The sequence below is a fragment of the Poeciliopsis prolifica genome, unplaced genomic scaffold, assembly GCF_027474105.1.
Source record: "Poeciliopsis prolifica strain line A6 unplaced genomic scaffold, Auburn_PproV2 SCAFFOLD018, whole genome shotgun sequence".
Lineage (NCBI taxonomy): Eukaryota > Metazoa > Chordata > Actinopteri > Cyprinodontiformes > Poeciliidae > Poeciliopsis > Poeciliopsis prolifica.
This window is the reverse complement of record NW_026562393.1, coordinates 2950780-2972842: the sequence shown is the minus strand read 5'-3', so window position 1 is coordinate 2972842 and position 22063 is coordinate 2950780. Positions and strand designations below refer to the sequence as shown.

General features: G+C 38.9%; 1 protein-coding gene across 38 annotated transcripts in view; it reads left to right on the top strand.

Moving 5' to 3' along the window:
* Window positions 1-22063, top strand: part of LOC129368050 (ankyrin-3-like) — a 128202-nt gene that overhangs the window by 89772 nt on the left and 16367 nt on the right. For 13 of the 38 annotated variants that reach the window (XM_055042850.1, XM_055042844.1, XM_055042860.1 and 10 more), the window contains 15 exons: window positions 336-438; window positions 1969-2013; window positions 2253-2359; window positions 2748-2780; window positions 4601-4825; window positions 9546-9700; window positions 10001-10212; window positions 10358-10565; window positions 11018-11114; window positions 11206-11434; window positions 11728-11853; window positions 12256-12378; window positions 12905-12931; window positions 13450-13531; window positions 15355-21528. In XM_055042850.1, coding sequence (XP_054898825.1) covers window positions 336-438; window positions 1969-2013; window positions 2253-2359; window positions 2748-2780; window positions 4601-4825; window positions 9546-9700; window positions 10001-10212; window positions 10358-10565; window positions 11018-11114; window positions 11206-11434; window positions 11728-11853; window positions 12256-12378; window positions 12905-12931; window positions 13450-13531; window positions 15355-21528 — 7946 coding nt within the window. The remainder of the gene's footprint in view (window positions 1-335; window positions 439-1968; window positions 2014-2252; window positions 2360-2747; window positions 2781-4600; window positions 4826-9545; window positions 9701-10000; window positions 10213-10357; window positions 10566-11017; window positions 11115-11205; window positions 11435-11727; window positions 11854-12255; window positions 12379-12904; window positions 12932-13449; window positions 13532-15354; window positions 21529-22063) is intronic. The other 25 variants (XM_055042855.1, XM_055042841.1, XM_055042836.1 and 22 more) reach the window with 16 other exon arrangements.

Here is a 22063-nt window from a genome sequence, read left to right as displayed (position 1 = left end):
TTTATAATGATACAAATCTAAAATGGACCCTTTTGTTGACGAAGTAGTACCAATGTTGACTAATAGTGAGTTTATTGTTGCTTTTCTGTTGCTGCAAACAAATGAAAACGTTTTCTTTATATCTTTTCAATTTTCTTTTCTTTTTTTATTATTTGTGGACAGTCAGGTTCCTGGAAGCTGCATGCATTTAATGTTTTTTTTGTTTTTTTTTCTGTTTACTTTCATATCCCTTTATGCTCCACCCCTTGCCAACTCCTCCTACCTTTCCCCTTCCCTTCTTCATCACTGTGACTGTTGTCTTGGTAATCCGTGACTCCTGCCCCAACCACACCAAGCCTCCGTTCCTTCAGTTCTGATAGGTCCAACACGTTGAACCGGAGCTCCTTCACACGAGACAGCATGATGATCGAGGAGATACTGGCTCCCACCAAGGACCCGGTATGTACTTTGTGCTTTGTGCGTGATTCCTTTCAACCTGACTCGGTAATCTGTCGGTCATTAACCTTTACTACTGACACAGTTCTGTCTCCAAATGTGCTGGACTGGCTTGAGCCAAAAGAAAGACAGTTCACCAATCCTCTTACACCTTGGGGGGTGCGGTGACACAACGATTACCAAATCCTGTTATATTTCACCTGAGAAGGGGGCAAGACCTCAGTTCTTAAGTATTCTATCTAGGATAGATTACTCTGATGGCCTACTTTTTTTTACAAAAGAAATAACTATTGTCTATGATCCAGGAATCTTCTGGTTAAAATTACAAAACTGTAACAAGATTTACAGTGTGGCACAAAAGTTTTCAACTAATACTAATTGGCATTTCTGAAGAAAGTCTTTCAGAGTTCCTTCTTTTCAAAACCTGAATGAGTGAATGACCTATAGACCTATCAAAGACAGTACAGTTTCTTTTTAAATAGCTTTTCACGTCTCTATTTCTGGTCAGGAAGGGTTAGCTTAAGCAGTTTTAAGCCAGATTTCTGATTCATCTCTGCATTATTACAACCTTAATAAACAGGGGGGGAAAAATAATTTAACTGTTTACTATAATCATTTTCAGATATCTGTAAGCGAAAAAGTAACTTAAAAAATAGATCATGGACAATCCAAATTAGTTAAAAAAAAAAAGAGTTTACATGATGTAAAATACATATTGTTGACGTCAGTTTATTCAAACAGCTTGAGGCAGGAAGGTGTGGAGCAGCCAGGTGGTTCTGATTTTCATGTTTCAGACACGTTTCCCTGATTGCAGCAGTTCAAAAAGTTTATGGGGATGATGAGATGTGAGGAGTCTTGTAAATTTAATGTCCTCTTCTGGAAAAAGGATAGTGAGCAGATTTTCATGCCTTCATGTCCAGGTTTTTGCTAATTGCTCCTAAGAACTGCTTTATTGGTGTTTGAATCATTATCTTCTGTTTGGTCTGGTACAAGCTTAAGAGTCGTGTTTTTGTGAGCTGTAAACAGAAAATCGTAATAAGGGCTTGGCAATTTCAGCTTCTGAATTGAGTTATTGGAACAAATTAACTTCTCAATAGTCTATTTAATTGAAAATGGGTGTATTTGTGATATGATACTGCAAAATCAGATTAAAAACAACACCGGTTTGTTCCCTGAGATTGAGCTTACATAACTGAGTCAAGGTTAAGAAAAATAGTAGACCAAACTAGTTGACCGATTCCCAAACACTAATGAAAAACTTTTTGAAAATCTGGCAACATACTACAATAGACCATATGACAAAAATTTGACAGGTAGCTGAAAACCTTTGTACAATACTGCATTTGGTCTGTTCTAAACTGATCATACTGTTTGCAAAGAGTCCATGGTGACAGTAATCTTTTGAATCTTCATAGGTTCCAACAGCAAACATTTTGTGTTTTTAAAAGCTCCACAGTAATTTCTGTCGGTTTGTTTGTTTCTCTCTAACTGCTGTGAAATAATAGCATGCTGTTCTCCCTCACGCTGCCACAGATGCTCTGTAAGGAACGGTCTTTCATTGTAGAGCATCACAATAAGGTAGACATCAGTATCATTATGCATGACACAGAATATTTTTGCTCATTTACAGCTCCATCTCATGGATGTTACATGCTAACTAAAATCTGAGGAGAGGGTTTATGTTCTGGGAGAAAAATGAAATAGTACTTATCTTGGCATGTATAGTTTTTTTTTTTTTTTTTTTTTTTTGCCAGATGTAGGAACGAACCTCTGGTGACATTATCAAGTCTTGATAATGATTGTTCTCTGCTTTGCAGCATTTATTGATGACAAAGGATGCTGACAACGACTCTCTGAGGAGATACAGCTGGACTGCGGACCACCTGGATAATGTCAACCTTGTCTCCTCACCGGTGCACTCTGGGTAAGCATGTCTGAAATGAAGAATGGATAAATACAAGAGAAGAAAGGAGAGAGCAAATGTCTGGTGACTCCATCTAACCATGAAGATCAAGACAAATGTAGAAAGAAGGGGTAACGTAGCGGGTTGGTCTCTGCCTGCTTGTCTTGCAATTTGTCTCCCAGATCTTTTTTTTTTTTTTTTCTCCAATTTTGTCTTCCTTCAGTCTTTAGCATGTCTGTATTTCAGCCATGACGGAGCTGCAACTGAAAAAAAAATTGACATCTTGGGAAATTTTCTGCATCTGATGAATAACCCCAAAGTTTCAAACATATTTTTAAGAATTTTTTAAGTGTTAAAGCTCTGTTTTTGACTTATTCCTCCTTGCGTTACTGTGTCGTCCATCTTGCAGTTTTTCCTCTCCGCTTCCGCAGTACGACAGCAGGTGATTTGACTGTGATTGGTTGCCCTCTGTCACATCTTCCCCCTCTCAGTTCACTCATAACATCTGTGTTTGTCCTCCTCACTCATTAATTGATGTTAAACTCTTGACACAAAGCAAGGGTATTAGTTACATGTGTTTTTGTCCTTTTGTATTGATTTTCTAACTGATCTGAGTGACTGTTAAACAAAATAGTCTGAATGTGGTTTTAAAATGTTAAATTCTCTATGATTTTTCTTATACATGTTGTCATGGTCTTTATGTTATCTTTCTGAATAGAAACTAAGAAGGGATGTTGTAGCTAAAAAGTAGGAACAGTCAGATGGACAACATGTTGCCATCTGATTTCCTCGTTTTATCTCCCCTTTGTATCAGTTTTTCACAATGATATGGATGAAATTTAACCAGCCAATGAGGTCATGAGGTATTTATAATATGCTCTGTTTGACTGGTTAAACTTTAGATATGATAATGCTTACTGACGTCTGTAGAGTCTTCAATTTAGTTGTGGTTAGTCAACATTTTAGATGAATTTGCTAAATTGCCCATTGCTAAAAATACTGAGAACTACCAACAATAGTTTCCACTCAAGAATCTTTCTCAAGACAAACAACCTTCTAAAATTAATACTTTTAGAAGGTCACTTGCTTTGATCATTTAATTTATGCATCTGATTTGAAGCTTCTGGTCCAGAAACATCTGGATTGAATTAAGCATAGCTGGAAGAGATCTTTACCTTCAATGGATGTAAAGTGGAGATGCACCGATCATGCCTTTTAGTTTAGACGCATTTACTAAAAAGAGAAAACAAATCAGATTTTTTTTGTATTTGACCTCCCAATCTCTCGTTGATTGATTTCTGCATCTGTTATTGATAAAACAGTGAATAAATTGCTCTTTTACATAACAAGCTATTCAAACTAACATGACATTTCAGATACCATGTTGCATGATTTGGGTTTGTGTGAGTGTAAGCTATTACTTTTTGGTGAGTAGGGACAGAAATAATTAACTCCCTGGTGTGAGAAAAACACAAAAAAACATCAGAGGCTCCTGTGTTGGCAGCTTAAAAAAAACTGCTATAATTTTAAAATACACTTACTGGTCACTTCATTAGTAGCACTTCAATGGTGCAAGGTTGGACCCTCTTTTTACTTCAGAACTCCCTTCATTCTTTGTGGTATAGATCTAACTGGTTCATTATTCAGTTTCGGCAGCTTTATCTACGTCACATCCGCACTCAGCCTCCAAACACATCTCTTACTGATGTGTTTTGAGTACAATGAACTCATTGTCATGTTCAAGAAACCAGTTTGAGATGACTTGAGCCTTGCGATTTGACATGTTGTTCTGAGAAGATGATTTTCCGATCTCTTATTGTCCTGCTTTGATGAGCCTGTGGAAACTTTTTTAGCCTCAGTTTCTTGATCGTACCTGACAGGACTGAAGCCCAATATGAGCTGCTATCTGTAATTGAGAAAGTGTCCCTAATAAAGTGGCCGTTATGCATAGGTTTAATGTGTCCATCCAGGTTGTCCTTTTCTTACATCAGTTCTTACATCAGTTCCAGCCAACACAGAACCCCTCTCACATTTTTGTTCTCTTTATTGTTTTCCTCACACTTACTGTCAGTGTTTTTATAAGATCGCAGCATGGGACACGACCTCACCTTAACTAAAATTTCTCTCTTCATCAGCACTACACTTAAAACAACATGGATTTTACTTCTTTCATCCCTGTACCTATATCCTCTGGTTTCTTATTCTGCTTCTCTGTCTATTCCCCCTTTCCTATTTTATTCTCCTTTTTACATCCTTATCCAGATTCCTGGTCAGCTTCATGGTTGATGCCAGAGGCGGCTCCATGAGAGGAAGTCGCCACAACGGCATGCGGATCATCATCCCACCGAGAAAGTGTACGGCACCCACTAGGATCACTTGTCGTCTAGTCAAGAGACACAAGTTGGCCTCCCGTCCTCCGATGGTGGAAGGAGAAGGCCTGGCGAGCAGACTGGTGGAGGTTGGACCGGCTGGGGCTCAGTTCTTAGGGTAGGCTTTCACTTTTTATCTTTAAATATATCTGATTGTTCCACTGCTGATTATAGAATTTCTTATTTTTTATTTATAAAAAAAAAAAAAAAAAAAAACATATCTTTCATTTTGCTTCTTACATACCCATTTGTACCTATCTGAGATTATGTTTTTCAGTGTGTGTGGGTATTTTGCATTTGAAGTAGAAATGTGAGCAGATTCTTAAACCTCACGTTTAAGAATCCGCGCACATCTCTACGTTTAAAAACAGAGGTGAGTTCTAATAAGCTCATGTTTACAACATAAACGTTTAACATATTTTCCTGTTCAAATCATTCACATCAGCATATGAGAAAAACTTTCGTGAACTCCGGGTAATTTATTGTTAACATTAATATGATAGAATTACGATTTCTGTATATATATATATATACACACACACACACACACACACACACACACACACACACACACACACACACACACACACACACACACACACACACACACACACAAGGACGTCTTTAAGCGCAACACCTCAAACAAACTATTTCCTTGTACGATATTGTGGGAAAATAAAAAGAAATCAGACAAGATATACCCAAATACCCAATCCATACGTACAACTTTCTATTACCTGAAAATGTGTTGATCACCTGTTCCAAAAAATTCAATGTAAGTATAACCCCAGAAAAAAAATTTCCATGTCTGCCTCAATCATAAAACAAAAGCAGAAACTTTGCAAAGATGCTGTCTGAAGCTGGCACAAAAGGGCTGAGAATCCATTCAGTGAAGATGAAATCATTACTTCAAGTGAAACAATGAAAGAATACAATTTGCTAATCAAATTAGGGTTGAAGATTCTAACTTGTGAAAATTGTTAGACCATCTCAACTGTAAAAGTGTGTTCTATTTTAATAATTCAAACAGGGGCTAACCCCTTCGGTACCATAGCATACATTAATACACACATTGGAAACCATCTTAGCACTATTGCAACAGCTAATATCTGCAGTCTTATCTCCACTCCGGGGAGTACTCTCAACCAGTGCCAAGGAAAAGGAACGGTGCTGCTGAATTGGCTACTCTAAAAACCTAGCCAATTCCTGTTCAATTATTATTTGCTTGGACATAATAATAAAATCACATTGCTGCAAATTTTGTAAATTTTATGTCATATTTCATCATCCACACAACTTCACACAGCTCTGATATTGTTTATAAATTACTCATTGATGCTGTTGTCAGTGATCTAAAGAAGCTGACTCAGGGTCAACTTGCCCCTTCGCCGATTTATACTTTTCTTTTGTCACTGCACTTTTCTATTCAGTGGCCATGGAGTTTAACAATTGTCGGCCCATTTTTCTTAGTATTGAGGTATTTTTGCAAACTATGGAAAAAAAAAGTCAGATAAATACTCAAATCTTAAATTTTGTGCAGTTTCATTCCATATTTTCTGAAAGCTTTGTATTGTTACGTTAATTTAGTGATTTCCTCTGACGGCAAGACGAAGCTTATTAAATATGAGAGATTATGAGCTCAGATCATCCTAGAATAATCTAATCAAACTCCCCAGTGAAATAATGAATTGACTACATTTTCTTACAGTAAATTTAAAAAAATAATAACTACTTAGGTGGGTACCAAGCATCAACAAGTCTGGCAAGAAAGTACAAAACCTCAAATGACAGATATTGACATTCTGTACCCTGAAAAGTTGGGTACAAAACAATTAAAGCTGCACAAGTGTCAAACGGCGAAGGGGCGAAATGTACCCAAAGAAGCCACTGACTTTGTGAGTGTGTGTTTTGTATAAATGTTTGTTTCATTATCTTGTGGACACAGTAAGCTCCATCTTCCCAGAAAGCTGCCAGTCCTTAATGAAGGCGAGAGCCTGGTTAGTCCCGTGCTACAGCTGGGACCCAGAGGAACTAGATTTGTTGGGTAGGAACCAAGCATACCGTAGCTCCCTTCACCTTTTTCTCCTCTACCTCCAACCTACCCCAAGGAAATGACATATTGAGGCTGATCCATGCTGAAGGATTCTGTTGCCCATCTTTGTCGACTTCAGTTTATAAGGTTGTTGCTTTTATATGATTTTCATGTAGTTTTGGGAAGAGATTTAGTTACAACACTGCCAAGTCTACTTTTGTACAGCTGCAGCAGCATTACGTGGAGAAGGTCTTGATTTCTACTTCTTTTTCACAACCAACTTTCTTCCTAAAACTACACATTGTAGCTTTGACTTCATTCCTGTTGATTTGTCACTACTTCATTCTACAGCAGCTGCCACACTTATTGGCATCCCTTGTAAAGATGTGGAAAAAAGCTTTAAAATTAAGGTGTTTTTTATTTTAGCACCACAGTCCCGTACTGAAAAATAGACAACTTTCCATTTTGAGGATACTTACTTAATGGATAAAAAAAGTCACTCTTCAAAACTGGAAAATCAAGAAAATCTTTCATTAAAATAAGGCGAACTTGAGTTGATCCCCGTACATCAGCAAATGGTAATGAGAAAATGGTAAGTTGTCTTATTTTCTACACTGAGAGTTATATTTGAAATCTGTAACTACAGCAAATAAGGTTGAATGAGAATCCATGTGAAGGATAATGGAAAGCAAGGTAAAGTTAAAAAAAAATGGGTCACTTATTAGTTTGAATAACCATTAAACACTGCATGCTGACCAGTTTTTGGAAAGGATGCCATGGTAAAGCCTTTTCTGTTCTATCATAATAAATGCAAATCTTTAGAGTTTTCTAAACTCTCGCTGGAATGTAACTAGAGTTGAGTGGTTTGGTCTTTGAAGATTACATTTTGTTTTTTAGGAACAAATACTCCAGTTGATGGTGAATTTGTGGATGATGCTATGGGATTGTTTCTCCATAAAAAGCTTTGGGAATTGTGTTGCAGTGCATGTCATGATCAACTCTTTGAAATACAAAGACAGCTTAAAAGGCAATTCTCCAGACATAAAATGCAACTTTTTCCATCACCATGTCACTCCCCAGAAAAAAAAAAATTAAAAAAACATTGAAAATCTGTCTTGAGCTCAAGAGAAGAGAACAAATGTGAGGAGTGGTTTGACTATCTAGACAGATTATGCAAAGATGAACAATCAAAGATCTCTCATTTTCTTAGAAAACAAAGACTTTTCTCCTGTAATAAAATATGATTTTATCTTCAAGCTTTTTAAACATCATTACTAGGTTGCCAATAAGTGTAGTGGGTGGTGAATTTGATTGTAGAGTCTCTCAGAAGTTTCACTTAATATGAAGGTTTTGATTGGCTGTCTGGACTGGACTGCGCTTTGTTGAGCATGAGACATTTTTTTATCCCCAAACCAGCACCATTCTACCTTCCATGACTTCCATCACTTTAGAATCAACATCAGATTTTCTGCATATCATTGCCTTTTTGTTTTCAGAAAAAGTGCATGTTTTGTCAAACATCAGATTTTGATTAATGCACATAAATAAGTAAGAAATTAAGTTATATTTGTATCCTAGTAAGATCAAACTTTGCAGGTTTTGTATTTCTGTGATATAAATTTAGCCATACATCATCTGTCTCACATAATTAAGTGAAAATTTAAGGCCCTAAAAATTAGAACTACTCCATTAGCAATATATGGCTTTCTACACCAAAATTCTAGTTGGGATAATGGTACTTTTAAATAAAAAAGGTTCCAAACACCAAAAAGTATAAATCAGAAGTGTTCAGATTTCTGTTCTTAATAAATTATCTCAAGATATTATTTCATCTTCCTAATCCCCACCCTAAGCAGAGTTCAATAAGACACTCTTTATTTAGTGAGCCTCCCAAACCGTGGGAGAAAAACAGACACAGCATATTTAGGCCACTGATGAGAGCAACAAGCCACATATGAGCATCTAGCATGCTTTTTTAGTCCATGCCACTTTGAATATGGAAACTTCTAGAATTCTTCAGTGATTTTTAGGTTGTATAAAAGAGCAAATAATCAAGATAAATACAGGTACTTATATATTTTATGTTCCCACTCTTTAAATGTGGAATCCGTCCATCCTTACATACATAGTGGCTCCACCACACAGTTTAAAGCCTGATGATGTGTTATAATTCTGCCCTTTCCATTTTTGTTACAAATCCAGCTGCTTAACAAGATGATGAGCCAAACAGCAATTAGTAAATTCTTGAACTTCCCTCGTAGTGTCTAAACTGGAAGAGTTCTAACTTTAACAAAGGAGTTCTCATATTGGGTTCCTCTGAAACTGTACACTCCTTTATGTTACCATTATGCCTTGTGTCATTATGGGCTGTGCAGCTTTTTTCCCTTCATTTCACCCCTTATTCTATTTTATGCATTACATTATCTCTGAATGTCACATTGACTCCTCAGGTTCACAGTTGGAACTACTATTCATCACTGTCATCATCAAAACCATGTCTGTGATGTTGTAACCATCACTTCCACCACCGAATGTTTATTTAATGGCAGCTCTGTGCAGATATTTGCATTAATTTTGGCTTCTACAGAGATGCCGCTTAAACCTATAAATGTTCATATCACAAATGTTTTACACTGCACTTTAGAAAAAATAAAATATTTACTTTCTGTTTTGCCTCAATCAAATTCTTTGAAACTTAAATTCCAATGCATATTTTTGTGGTTTTATTAAATTGTTGCTTTTCAGTGAAAGGCAAGGTGATAGTATTATTAATTCAGCTGTGTATTTCTGACATGTCTCCTGCTAGGCCTGTGATAGTGGAGATTCCACATTTTGCCTCGATGAGGGGCCAAGAGAGAGAGTTGATCCTACTGCGCAGTGAGAATGGAGAAACCTGGAAGGAACATTTGTACGACTGCAAGACCAGTGACCTCAGTCAGCTCCTCAACGGGATGGATGAAGGTGACGCAAACCCAACTCATTTGATACTGATATGTCCTAACCTACAACCACTACGCCTTACCAATAAGACATAATAATTGGTACTTCTACCTCTAGAAGCTAAAACTACAAATATAAGAGCTATTAAATAAAATAAATAAAATAAACATACCTACAACAAATGCTTTAATAAAGCATTTGTTAATGGTTTGTTAATGCTTGATTAATGATTTAACAAAGTTAACAAACATTCCACTAGTGCAGAGATCATTGCAAGACACTTGTGAGTGATCTTCAACAATATGAACACTTTCCTCATAGAATTGGACAGTCCTGAGGAGCTGGAGCAGAAGAGGATCTGCCGTATCATCACCAAGGACTTCCCACAGTATTTTGCTGTGGTGTCCCGGGTCAGACAGGAGACCCATCAGATGGGACCAGAGGGTGGGACTCTGAACAGCCGGAGCGTCCCATTAGTTCAGGCTTCCTTCCCTGAGGGGGCGCTGACAAAGAAAATCAAAGTTGGATTGCAGGTATAGCTTTAAAGCTTCGCAAGTCTGTCGGTGCTTTTCTTTGAAGTGTTACAATGTATCAATAAAATTCAAAGCAATGTAAATGTTTCAAACTTAATTTCACGAAAGACACATCCCTATATCGCCATTGCGTCTTTTCTGCTAGGCCCAGCCAATTCCTGAAGACACTGTCAAGAAAATCCTTGGTAACCGAGCGACCTTCAGCCCCATTGTTACTGTGGAGCCCAGAAGGAGGAAGTTTCACAAGCCTATCACAATGACGATCCCTGTACCGCCACTGTCGGGGGAAGGGCTTACTAACGGTTACAAAGGAGACAGTACACCTTGCCTCCGCCTCCTCTGCAGCATAACAGGTGAGTGCTGGTATTCTGTAGGTCTTTGTTGCTGTCAAGTAAATAAAAAGAGAAGGTCACTTTTTATTCTACACATGAACAAACATTCGAAGCAAGTATTGAGGTTGGCTTTGTGTTAGCGAGATGTTGTAAGACCCAGGGCAGACTATTTGCTATGGGCATGAAAATCCCAGACCTGAAAGAATATTTCAGGGTTTTTTTTTTCATAACCCTTGGATATTCCTTCCATTGTAAAATCTCAGTAAAATACACAGACGTCTTTTGATTGTTAGATGACAAAATGCAAAAAAAAAAAAAAAAAAAGTTCAAAGCATCAAATCATATAAATACATATGCAGAATGCCACCAGTATAAATAAAAGTTGCAGTTATTTATTTTTATCTTTGAAATAGCTTGTTTACCTTTTGATTTTAAATTAATTATATTAAGTACAAAATTGTATCTGCATGCAGGTGGAACGTCTCCAGCGCAGTGGGAGGACATCACTGGAACAACTCCCCTCACATTTGTTAAGGATTCCGTTTCTTTCACTACCAATGTCTCTGCAAGGTGAGACATACCAGACAAACACCACAAATGGTTATTTATTCATAAATGTATGAAGCTTCTATCGGTTTCTCTATTCCTTTTCTCTTCACAGGTTCTGGTTAGCAGACTGCCACCAGATCCCAGAGACAGTAAGCTTGGCCACTCAACTCTATAGAGAGCTGATCTGTGTGCCCTATATGGCCAAGTTTGTTGTGTTTGCTAAAATGAATGACCCAGTGGAGTCCAGCCTTAGGTGTTTCTGCATGACAGACGATAAGGTGGACAAAACCCTGGAGCAGCAGGAGAACTTTGAGGAGGTGGCAAGGAGCAAAGACATAGAGGTACACTGTTTCATTGCATCTTCTTATTTCAGGGTCTGCTCTTCTCTTCAGCTTCAAGAACCTTCTGAAAAAAAATTCAAATCATGTAAAACTTATCAGGACTAGCTAAAGATTTTATTTGCAAAATAATTTCAAATCGTTTGCATTCTCCGATACAATAATTCAACGCATAAATGTATTTTAGGTATAAAAACAAACAAAAAAAATATTTATTGTTAAATTATTTGTTTCTAGATCTTTTTATTTCTTTATTAGGAAAGCTATTTTTTTTTCTTGATTCATACTTATTTCAGGTCCTGGAGGGAAGGCCCATCTATGTGGATTGTTATGGGAACTTGGCTCCGCTGACCAAAGCTGGTCAACAATTAGTTCTTAACTTCTACGCCTTCAAGGAAAACCGTTTGCCTTTCTGTGTTAAGGTAATCAAACAATTGCCCATCCTTTGATACTGATATGAAGGTGAAAAAATAATATGGATGTATTTATAATGTGCCTTGCAAACCACTCTGTCATCCTAAGTGATATTTTTCACCTTCATGGTGATGTAAAAGATTCAATGTCATTCTTGTCATCAAGGTTGACACAACCAGTTATTATTTAAAGAGCAATTATTTTTTGACAGTACCTGGTTGAGTTGAATTATTTTCACTTCTTGTTATTTTAGACTAAAACTAGAATTTGTGTTGGTAATGTCACTCAAAAACAAGATTCGAACAGCCCTGCAAATGTACAGTACTAACATACATGCTACTTATTTAAGAAATCTGCAACAGAGCAAAGAACTGAAAGTAATATTTAGAGATAAAATTTTCTCCCTACAGGTTAGAGATCCCAGTCAGGAGCCATGTGGTCGCCTCACTTTCCTTAAAGAGTGTAGGCCAACCAAAGGCCTACCACAGACTGCTGTGTGCAACCTGAACATCACGCTTCCTGCGGTGAAAAAGGTAAGGAAGTGGGAACTCTCCATTCTGTTTTCACATCCATAACCACACTCCTGGTTAGGGTGTTTTTCGGACCCATGGTACAGATTAATGAAAGACGGAGGTAGAATTTTGGCAAACCTGCTGCCACGGTGTCTTTTATCTGTTTAAAGCTTCTCTCTCTGTTTTAGTCACTGGTTATCTCTGCAGTGGATTTGTGTCATTAGCTGTTTTATTTTTATTCTTTCTGCCCTTTGATTTGGATCCCTTTGGCTGAGAGCTCTTGTGCTTTGCATTTTTATTTATATTTTATTTTTGGGCTGTTTTTGGACTTGATTCATTTGCTGTTATTGCTTCTGGATGTTGCCGCTTTGTTTGCATATCATTTCTTTTCTGTGTGTGTTTTTATTTTGCTTGGTTTTGCTGAAGTGGCTTCACTTCTGCATTTAAGCTTCTGTCAATCACTCCTTTTTCACTCCCTGATGTTTCTTTTCCCCCTGCTTTCCATTACGTTACTCCCCCTGTTTCTGCAATGCATCTTGGGAACCAGGAATCGGAGTCAGATGCCGAGGACGAGGTAAACCACACCTTCCCCACCATGTGCTGTCCTCTGCACCAGATCAGTAGCGGCCCCGCTCTGCTCCTTTATGCCTTTTTTTTTTCTTTTTTACCATGTTTTGCAAGGGGCATCTTTCCCTGTCCATGGCCCCCTCTAGCTGCACAGTTTTGCATGGTATATGGTAGCTTTGTAAGAACTCCCCTCCCACAAAGAAAAAAAAAACTAATTTCTTATTTCCATCCGTGTTCCCTTGCACACTCCAGTATGAGATAAAACTGACTCTACAGGATTGATGAACTTCCCAAATTTGATTTTTGCAAAATTAGGGTGTTTGAGAGATTTTAAACTTTCTGTGACTAAATTGGCTAGTTTGTTCTACTCACATCTAACATAGCTAACAGCATAGTTTTAGATCGGTGAATTAATAAACATAAATTGGTTTAGTTTTATCATTTAAAGGTGCTCATTTTGTAGCAATTTGCAGTGCAGGCTAACCTAAAACTCATAGGCTTCTGTGTTGTTTGCTATTGTTGCAGACTGAAAAGCCAGATCGACGTCATACCTTTGCATCCCTAGCCTTACGTAAGCGCTACAGCTATCTGACTGAGCCTGCACAGAGTGAGTTTGACTTCATCAATATCAAATCCCTTTGAGTTTAAAATTTTACAAAGTTTATTGGATTGATAAGTGTGCAGAGGTTTAATTAACTTGTAAAATGAGTGACCATTGTGTAGAAATGACTTTCTTATTGTGACAAACTTTCTCATTCCACATATGACACGTACTGTTCATGTGCTTGTTCACAACATGGTATATATTTTTGCATGAGTGATTTTTAAGTTTTGTGTGCTGTGCTTGCCCACATTGTGAAGTGTGCGCCTCTCGAGTTTCACCGGCTGTGTTTTGGAAGTTTAAATTCTGCAAAATTTTACTTTAACTTACAAAGAATTATCCTTTTGGATGGAAGTCAAAGTAAAATTTTGTTTCATTTGTACTCTTAGTTTTTTTTTTTTTTTTTTTTAAGCTCTTTTTTGGCTTTAAGGCAATGTTTTACCTAAGTTTGGTACAAGAATGCATGCTGGAGGCCTTGAGTTGGACTTTTTTGTTTTCCCAGGCTCTGCTTGTCACAGGTTTGATACTGCATGACAAAATGGGCTAAAGCTGGAGTTTTGGACAGCACATTTTGTCTTTTTTTATTTACAAAAGATAGAGGAAAATGGGAAGTTCTGCAGCTCTTTTCTTTATTTTATCATAATGTTTTAACTGCCTGTGAAAAAGACTGTCCTTTTTGGGCCAAACAGATAAAAGGCACTATAAAAAGTGGTCTTAATTTCAAGCCAGAGATAACATGCTGGTATTAAAATGTTTGAAGTCCAAAGAGAGAAGTTGTTTTTTATGTTTATCCTCTTGCATTTGTCAAGCCATTATTTTGTCTCCCAGCTGTCAATCTATGCCATCGTCTTTGCAAATTTACTTTGCTGCTTTATGTGCTTTGTTGAGTTTATTTCCTCCATTATTGTTGCTGCTGTTGGACTTGGGTTCTGGTCATTTTCTCCCTTTGCCCAGTTGTACCTTTGCATTTGTAATCATTTAATATTTCAGATATGAAATTATGCTGTCTAACGCAGGATGTGTTGCAGCAACTGTGTTATCAACTGTAACCTGTCAGAGGGATGTTTTCATACCTACTTTGACAATAGGCCATGCAAAGAGGTTTGTTTATATTCTTCTCAAAGTCTAGTGCAGGGACATGTATTTCACTCCAGAAATAATTTCTACCAATTTGAAGTTATGTCTTTCAAGTGTTCAAATTTTATGTGGCACTCAGCACAATTCTCTATTTTCATCATTGAAAATAGAGAATAATACAATATTTGTGGTTAATGATGCAATTTCATATATTTCAAAATCATACATAGATGACCTAAGTAAATAAAAATGTTGTTTTCAAATTATTATTTTATCAATTTAGGGCAAAAAATATATTATTTAAAATTCTTAATAGAATTTGAACATAAACTGATATCCCATAATTTACTGACATGGGTTTGACATGATTTCTTTACTTTATAAGATTGAAGTAGGATGACAAAAATGTAAATTGTCAGGTATAAAATGATATTAAGACTTGGCAAAGGGGTGAAATGACCAGGAGTCGGTTTAATCATTACCTAAAACATGACCATACAAGAACAGTTTCTTTGTGTACCTCTATTTCCATTTGTTTCTTAAATGTCTAACTCAGCAATTAAATACTGTAGTTTATCCATTCCTAATATTACAACAGCCTCACTGACCAACTCTTCCTCCTCTGGTGTTGTCTTTTTTTCCTCATTTTTTTTCCCCAACATATTTTTTTTTCTCTCTGCTCTTTTCCATTCTGTTGATCATTTTTTTACACCATCCCGTTTGTTATCATTTTTCTCTAAATTCACCTGAAGAAACCGCAGTTGAACGAAGTGCAGCAACAAGAACACTGCCTTCTGGTCACCCTCACAAACCTGTCTTTCCAACCAGACCTTACCCACCATGGTCAACTGCTCCTATTACCGTCCCTGGCCAAACAAGGCCCATCAGAGTGGGGGGTGTCTTCGCCTCTGCCGATCCACCGGCAGGCTCACCAGCTAGTTCTCCATTAAAATCTGCCTGGCCTCTCTCAGCACCTTCACCTGCATGTCCCACTACTATCAGAGCAACCTTGGGTGTTTCACCCCCAGCATCCGCCTTGTCATCCCCAGTTAAATCAATCAGCGACGTACCATCATCCCCCATCAGGTCTTACAGGACTGTGCCTTCACCAATTAAAACTGTTGTCCAACAGGGACCATATCCCATTCACGGGTCTGCCATCCTTGCAACATCTGGAAGTAAACCTGCCACAGATCCGGCATCAATTAAAAATCTTGCTCTGGCTTATGCATCAAGGACCCCTCTCCCTCCTTCAGTACCAAATGCTTCTTTATCTGAGAGGTCATCAGTTGCTACTGCTTCTGTAACATCACCAAAATCCCTGTACAACCGCTACAATTCTAATCTACCTTTTAAATCTGCCCTTGTGACGACAACGGCTTCAGAAGTCGCCAACCTTTCTCCTGTTAAAAGCATCTCCAGTCTATCATCTCTAAAGATGTCTGTTGACTCAACAGTCACATCCCGAGGAGGGAGGACATCCATGTCGTCTATGTCCTCAACTGGTCAGACAACCATTGCTTCCTCAGAATTTTCCATGATGAACGGATCAGTCTCACCTGTTAAATACCCGTCCTCCTCCTCTACCCCATCCTCGCCTTCTTCACGTCTTCTGTCTGAGAGAAGCAACAGTCTTCAGGAGAGGATCCAAGCCACCACTCAGGCAGCAACATCCGGTGTCAGTGCAGCCATAAATGAAGCTTTAGACTCTTACTCAGTCTCAGGGTATGGCACGCTTAGGTCATTGTCATCTTCACGCAGATCTGCAACAGCAACCTCTGCTTATGGTTCTTTGAGATCTACATCTGCCAGCTCAAGTCCAGCAGTCTCCTCAAATACAATGACTGTCCCTGTTTATTCACTTGTCAATGTCCTCCCTGAGACCCCTGTAAAACCAGGGCCTGGGTCTCTCAAAATGGCACTGCCCGATTCTCCTCGTACCTCGTCCACCTCTTCTTCATCTTTCCCTTCATGTGTTACTGGAACAAAACTGAAATCGCAATTAAAATCTCCTCCATTTATAACACCACCAATCATCCATCCAACTGCAGCCTCCAATCAGGAGATACTTAAAGATGTAGCAGATATGAAACAGGATCTAATTAGAATGACAGCTATCCTCCAGACAGACACACAAATGGCTGCTAAAACTGTACAAACATCTAACACTGGCACACCTAAAGAGTCTAAGTTAGAAGATCAGGAACCACACACACTAGTTGAGAAGGTCAAAAAAGATTTAGTCAAAGTCAGTGAGATACTACAAAAGAATGTCATGGCTGAAGATAACACCATTTCAGGGAATGAGACAGGTTCAGAGGAGGAATGGCAGGAATTTTCCAGAGATGAGATCGAGGAGGCACAAAGAAGTGCTCTCTCAGACCGTTACTCTCCATTTGACGAAAACACTCTTTTTAACCACCAGTCAATGCCAAGCAAAGAGTTAGAGTTAAGTAAAGTGGTAGATTACTTAACAAATGACATTGGTGCAAGTTCTCTGTCGAAAATGGCACAGTTGAAAAGTGAGTATGAGGATGAGGTGAAAAAAGACGGGGAGGAGAAACAAAAACGAGTGCTCAAGCCATCCATGACCATACAAGAGCACAAACTCAAAATGCCTCCTCCTGTTTCAGGCATGATCAGATCTCCCTCAGAGAAGGACTTAAGCAAGCTTGCTGAGTCATACCAAGGGTCAGACACAATCTTGGAATCTCCTGAGGAGCTGTCTCATGAGCAAGATAAAAGTCCCCTCTCAGACAGTGGGTTTGAAACGAGAAGTGAAAAGACGCCTTCTGCTCCTCAAAGTGCAGAAAGCACAGGCCCCAAACCTTTATTTACAGATTCCCCAATCCCCCCTTGTGTTACTGAGACCAGAACTGAGGTTGTCCACATCAGGAGCTACGAGCAGCCAGATGATCTTTCTGAGCCTGGAGTCATGGAGGAAGCTGCATCTGCTTTACCTCCTTTAGAGCCAGAAAGGTCATCATCAAAAGCTTTACAGATGAAAATACCAGAAGATGATGCATTATTGAACAAAAGCATGTGTCTTAAAGAGGAAACGCATATCACTACCACGACCCGTATGGTGTATCACAAGCCTCAACTGACTGATGGTGCAGAAATGATAGAGGAAGCCATGTCAGTTAGAGACATCATGAAAGCTTTTCAGTCAGGACGAGACCCCTCTAAAGAACTGGCAGGCCTCTTTGAACACAAAGCTGGCCAAGAGTCTGTCAAAGGTGATGAACTCACCCCAAGGTTTCTAGAGCGAGACATTAAATCCAAACCAAAAGTTGAGAGGATAATTGAAGTTCATATTGAAAAGGGCCACAGTACAGCAGACCCAACTGAAGTTATTATCAGAGAAACAAAGAAACACCCTGAGCTTTATGTCTACAAAAGTGACCGTGGAATAAAGGAGCTTACTGATTATGATGAGGCCCAGCAGGAAGAAGAGGAGCTTACTGCTGAAGAATCTTTACCCTCCTTCCTAGAAACATCTCGTGTTAACACCCCAGTGTCACAAGAAGAGGACAGTCGTCCAAGTTCTGCCCAACTCATAGGAGATGATTCATATAAAGCTCTAAAACTATTAAGCCAGCACTCCATAGAATATTGTGATGATGAATTATCAGAAGTTCGAGGAGAATCATATAAGTTTGCTGAGAAAATGCTTCTCTCAGAAAAAATTGAAACATCTTTGCAGTCTTATTCAGACACAGAGGATGGTGCAATGGCAGCAGACAAAAATCACCACCTAGCTTCTGAGGAGAGTGGTAGGGTTGAGGACACAAATCAGGGCAAAGGAAGCGCAAAAAGAGAGTTTGTTTCTAAGTCATCAAAAGACGGGTCCTCTAAATCAGGTAAATTCTTGCACAAAGATGAACCTTCTCAGTTTGACAAAGTGACAGTGCTTCATTACTCAACAGAACCAGGCAGTCCAAAACATGCAGTTTGGATGAGATTTACTGAAGACAAACATGATAGAAGTAGGGACAAACTACTTTATGAAGATCGAGTAGATCAAACAGTGAAGGAGGCTGAAGAAAAACTCAGTGAAGTATCTCAGTTTTTCCGTGATAAAACAGAGAAACTTAATGACGAGCTACAGTCTCCTGAGAAAAAGCCAGTTAGACGACTAAAGGAGCCTAGATCCTGGCCTAACTCTGCCTGCAGCAGCCCAGAAAAAACACAGCAGAAACCTAAAGCAGGGGATGAGTTGTTTAGTAAAACCAAACTTAAGGAACCATCAGTTGGTAAATTTTTTAGCAGCTCTCCGGCAGTAGAAAAGAAAAGCTCTAGCTTACCAAGCAGTCCTCGGGAAAGTGTCAGCACTTGTATTACTCAGGATAAAATCAAACAGGAACCAAAGACTTGTGTGTCTGAACCCTCTTCTCCAGCTCATGTAACTTCAACATCAAAGGTCAGTGCAGTGAGGATGAAGTTTGAATCCGCTGCTCAGAAGGTCAGTCAAAGTCAGTCCAGTCCTACTAAAATTCCTCCACCCGTACAACCAAAACCATCAGTAAAGAAACTACAGGAAAGCAAACTACCTGTTTATCAGTTCGGCTCTGGAGGAAAATCCTCAAAAGTATCTGAAACATCAGAAGAAAATGTCCAGGGAAAGAATGAGAAAGACAAAGCAAATAGCAAGCCTGACCCAATACCCACATCTAAAATTCCCAAAGCAGACAAGCTTCCAAACAAAAACTTAATTGAGCCCTCTCATGACATTTGTGAAACTAAGACTGATAAAGGTAAAGATAATCAGTTTAGTGTGACCCAAGAAATTAAGGAAAGTAATAAAAGCTACACTGCTAGGATGTCTGTTGTTTTGGACAATGATGCTAAAAAATGCCAGCAAATCACTAAAAGTGTGTCATCTACTAAAGATGTAAAACCTGAACTGCCCCAAAAGGATTCAGAGGAGCCAATAAACAAAAACCTTAGAAAAAAGACAGAATCACAGATTCCTGTAAGAACCACAACCCCCTGTTTAGATAACAGTCTTACAAAGAAACAAACAACAAAGCCCTCACAGATACCTACACTATCTAAACCTAAAAGCCCAGAGACAGGCCCAGCAAAAACAGACTTAACTTTTGAAATTCTTGACAATTCACCGAAAGATTCCAACTCCAATAACCTTCCCAGCCCCAGAGAAATACTGGAGAAAGTAATAGCTCCTCCAGTTGTAACAACCAAAGAGAACTTCAAAGGCATCAAAACATTGCCTGTTTATGTCCAGGTTGGCAGGCAGGCAGAGAGGGAGGCTAAGGGAGCACTGTACACAGTAAAGCAGAAATCAAGCTCCGTAATTAGTCCCATAAGCCCAGAAGATGATACGTTAGAGCAAGTTTCTTTCATAGACAGCTCAGGGAAAAGCCCTCTTACACCAGAAACCCCCAGCTCTGAAGAAGTCAGCTATGACCTCACGTGCAAAACTCCTGATGGCTTTATGGAATTCATTTCAGGCAAGCCAAGCCCTATCATGGAGGTATCTGAGGACTCAGAGGAAGATGGTCAAGGAAACACAGTTTTCTCATTTAAAGAGGCAACAATAGAAAGCAAAAATAGTGTTCACGATGCCCAGGCAGACCTAGCTAATGCTAATAAAGAAAAAGCAAAACTGAATGACAATCAGCTGGAATTACCTGATAATTTAAAAAAAGAAGAAACCATCAACAATATTCATGGGGATATTAAAGACCAGGAGCAACAAGAAGTGTCAAAAGACAAGGGTATTGCATATATTGAGTTTCCTCCTCCTCCCCCTCTGGATTCAGCTTCAGAAATTTCAGACACAGAGAGAAAGGGCTCCTGTGCCTCTTCAGAGACTGAGACAGAAATGATGGAAGTGAACTTGCAAGAAGAACATGACAAGCATCTGACCGAACCAGTCATACGTATACAACCCCCTACTCCAGTGCTCCCTAGCACAGATGACAGTCAGTCAAATGCTGAAGATGATGATGAGTCAATCTTCCAACCAATTCCATGTAAAAAATTGACCTCTAATGTTCCTGAAGAAGAGGAAAAGAAAAAAGAGAAAGAGAAAATGTCTAAGTCTAAAAGACATGACAAAAATGGCAACAAAGAACCTAATGGAATCCACAGTTCCAACGGCTCCACCAATGGTTCCAAAGGTTCCAATGGTAAAGGGGAGGATAATGACTGTGAACAAAATGGAAATGACCAGTCAATAACAGACTGCTCAATAGCCACAACAGCCGAGTTTTCTCATGACACAGATGCCACAGAGATAGACTCTCTTGATGGCTATGAACTTCAAGATGAGGATGATGGCCTGTGTGAGCAGGCTGATTTACGGCTTTTTGGACTTCCAGATAGTCGGAGAGATGTTTGGGCAACAGACACATTTAGGTCTTCTGATCGTTCTTTTCCTCAGACCAAACTGGAAGTTATTGAGGAGGAAAAGACCCCTGAGGAATGCCAGAAAGACCTTTTGAAAAAAGATACCTCTAAGTGTAATGGAAAGTCTGATGGCATTAGTAAAGATGGAGCTAAAACCCAGGAACCCTCAGAGAAAGAAGGATTTTCAGACTCTTACTTTAGTTACAAATTAGAAGAGGAGTTCAATTCTCCTTTTAAGACTGTTGCCACAAAGGGGCTCGACTTTGATCCATGGCCCAGTAAAAGTGGTGAAGAAGAAATTGTTGACATGGGGGGAACAAGGGGAAACAATGGGGAGCCAAAGCCTTATGGACTAGCTGTTGAAGACCAGTCACAGGCTACGACAGCAGAAACTACACCTGCTCAAACTCCAACGGACGATAGCACACCAACAAGTGAACCAAACCCATTCCCCTTCCATGAAGGGAAGATGTTTGAGATGACACGCAGTGGTGCGATTGACATGAGCAAGAGGGACATGGTGGAGGAGAGGCTCCAGTTTTTTCAGATTGGTGAGCATTACTACTCAGCAGGCAAGTACAGGGTCAGGGACTTTGAAAAAGATGCCTCCTCACAATACAGTAATGAGTTTAATTCTCAGTATACCTTACCAGTCCCTCAAGTCTCCATTCAGACAATGACTGTAGAGATATCCAATGTGTCTGGTTACAGCACATGTAAAGAGTCAGCTTCCAACACTGAGCCAAAATTCTCTACTTTCAAAGCAGGTTTAAAGCCAGCATCATCCGATGCTTCAAATAGCACTTCTAAATATACAAGCACTTTTAATTGGAGTAGTGATGATGTTTCAGGAACCACTGCAGATAGATGTTATTGTGCTATACCAGACTATGCAGATTACATTCATTTTAATACATTAAACGTAGCACATAACTCTTTGAGGAAACCATCATTTGTCATGGATTACTATTCTGACAGCAATATTTGTTCAGACAGACCTAAACAGAACCCAGAAGATGAAAAGACTTGTTACCGAAGCACCGATTGTCCTTCAGCACCTTCACAACAGACCAGCAATCTGCAAAC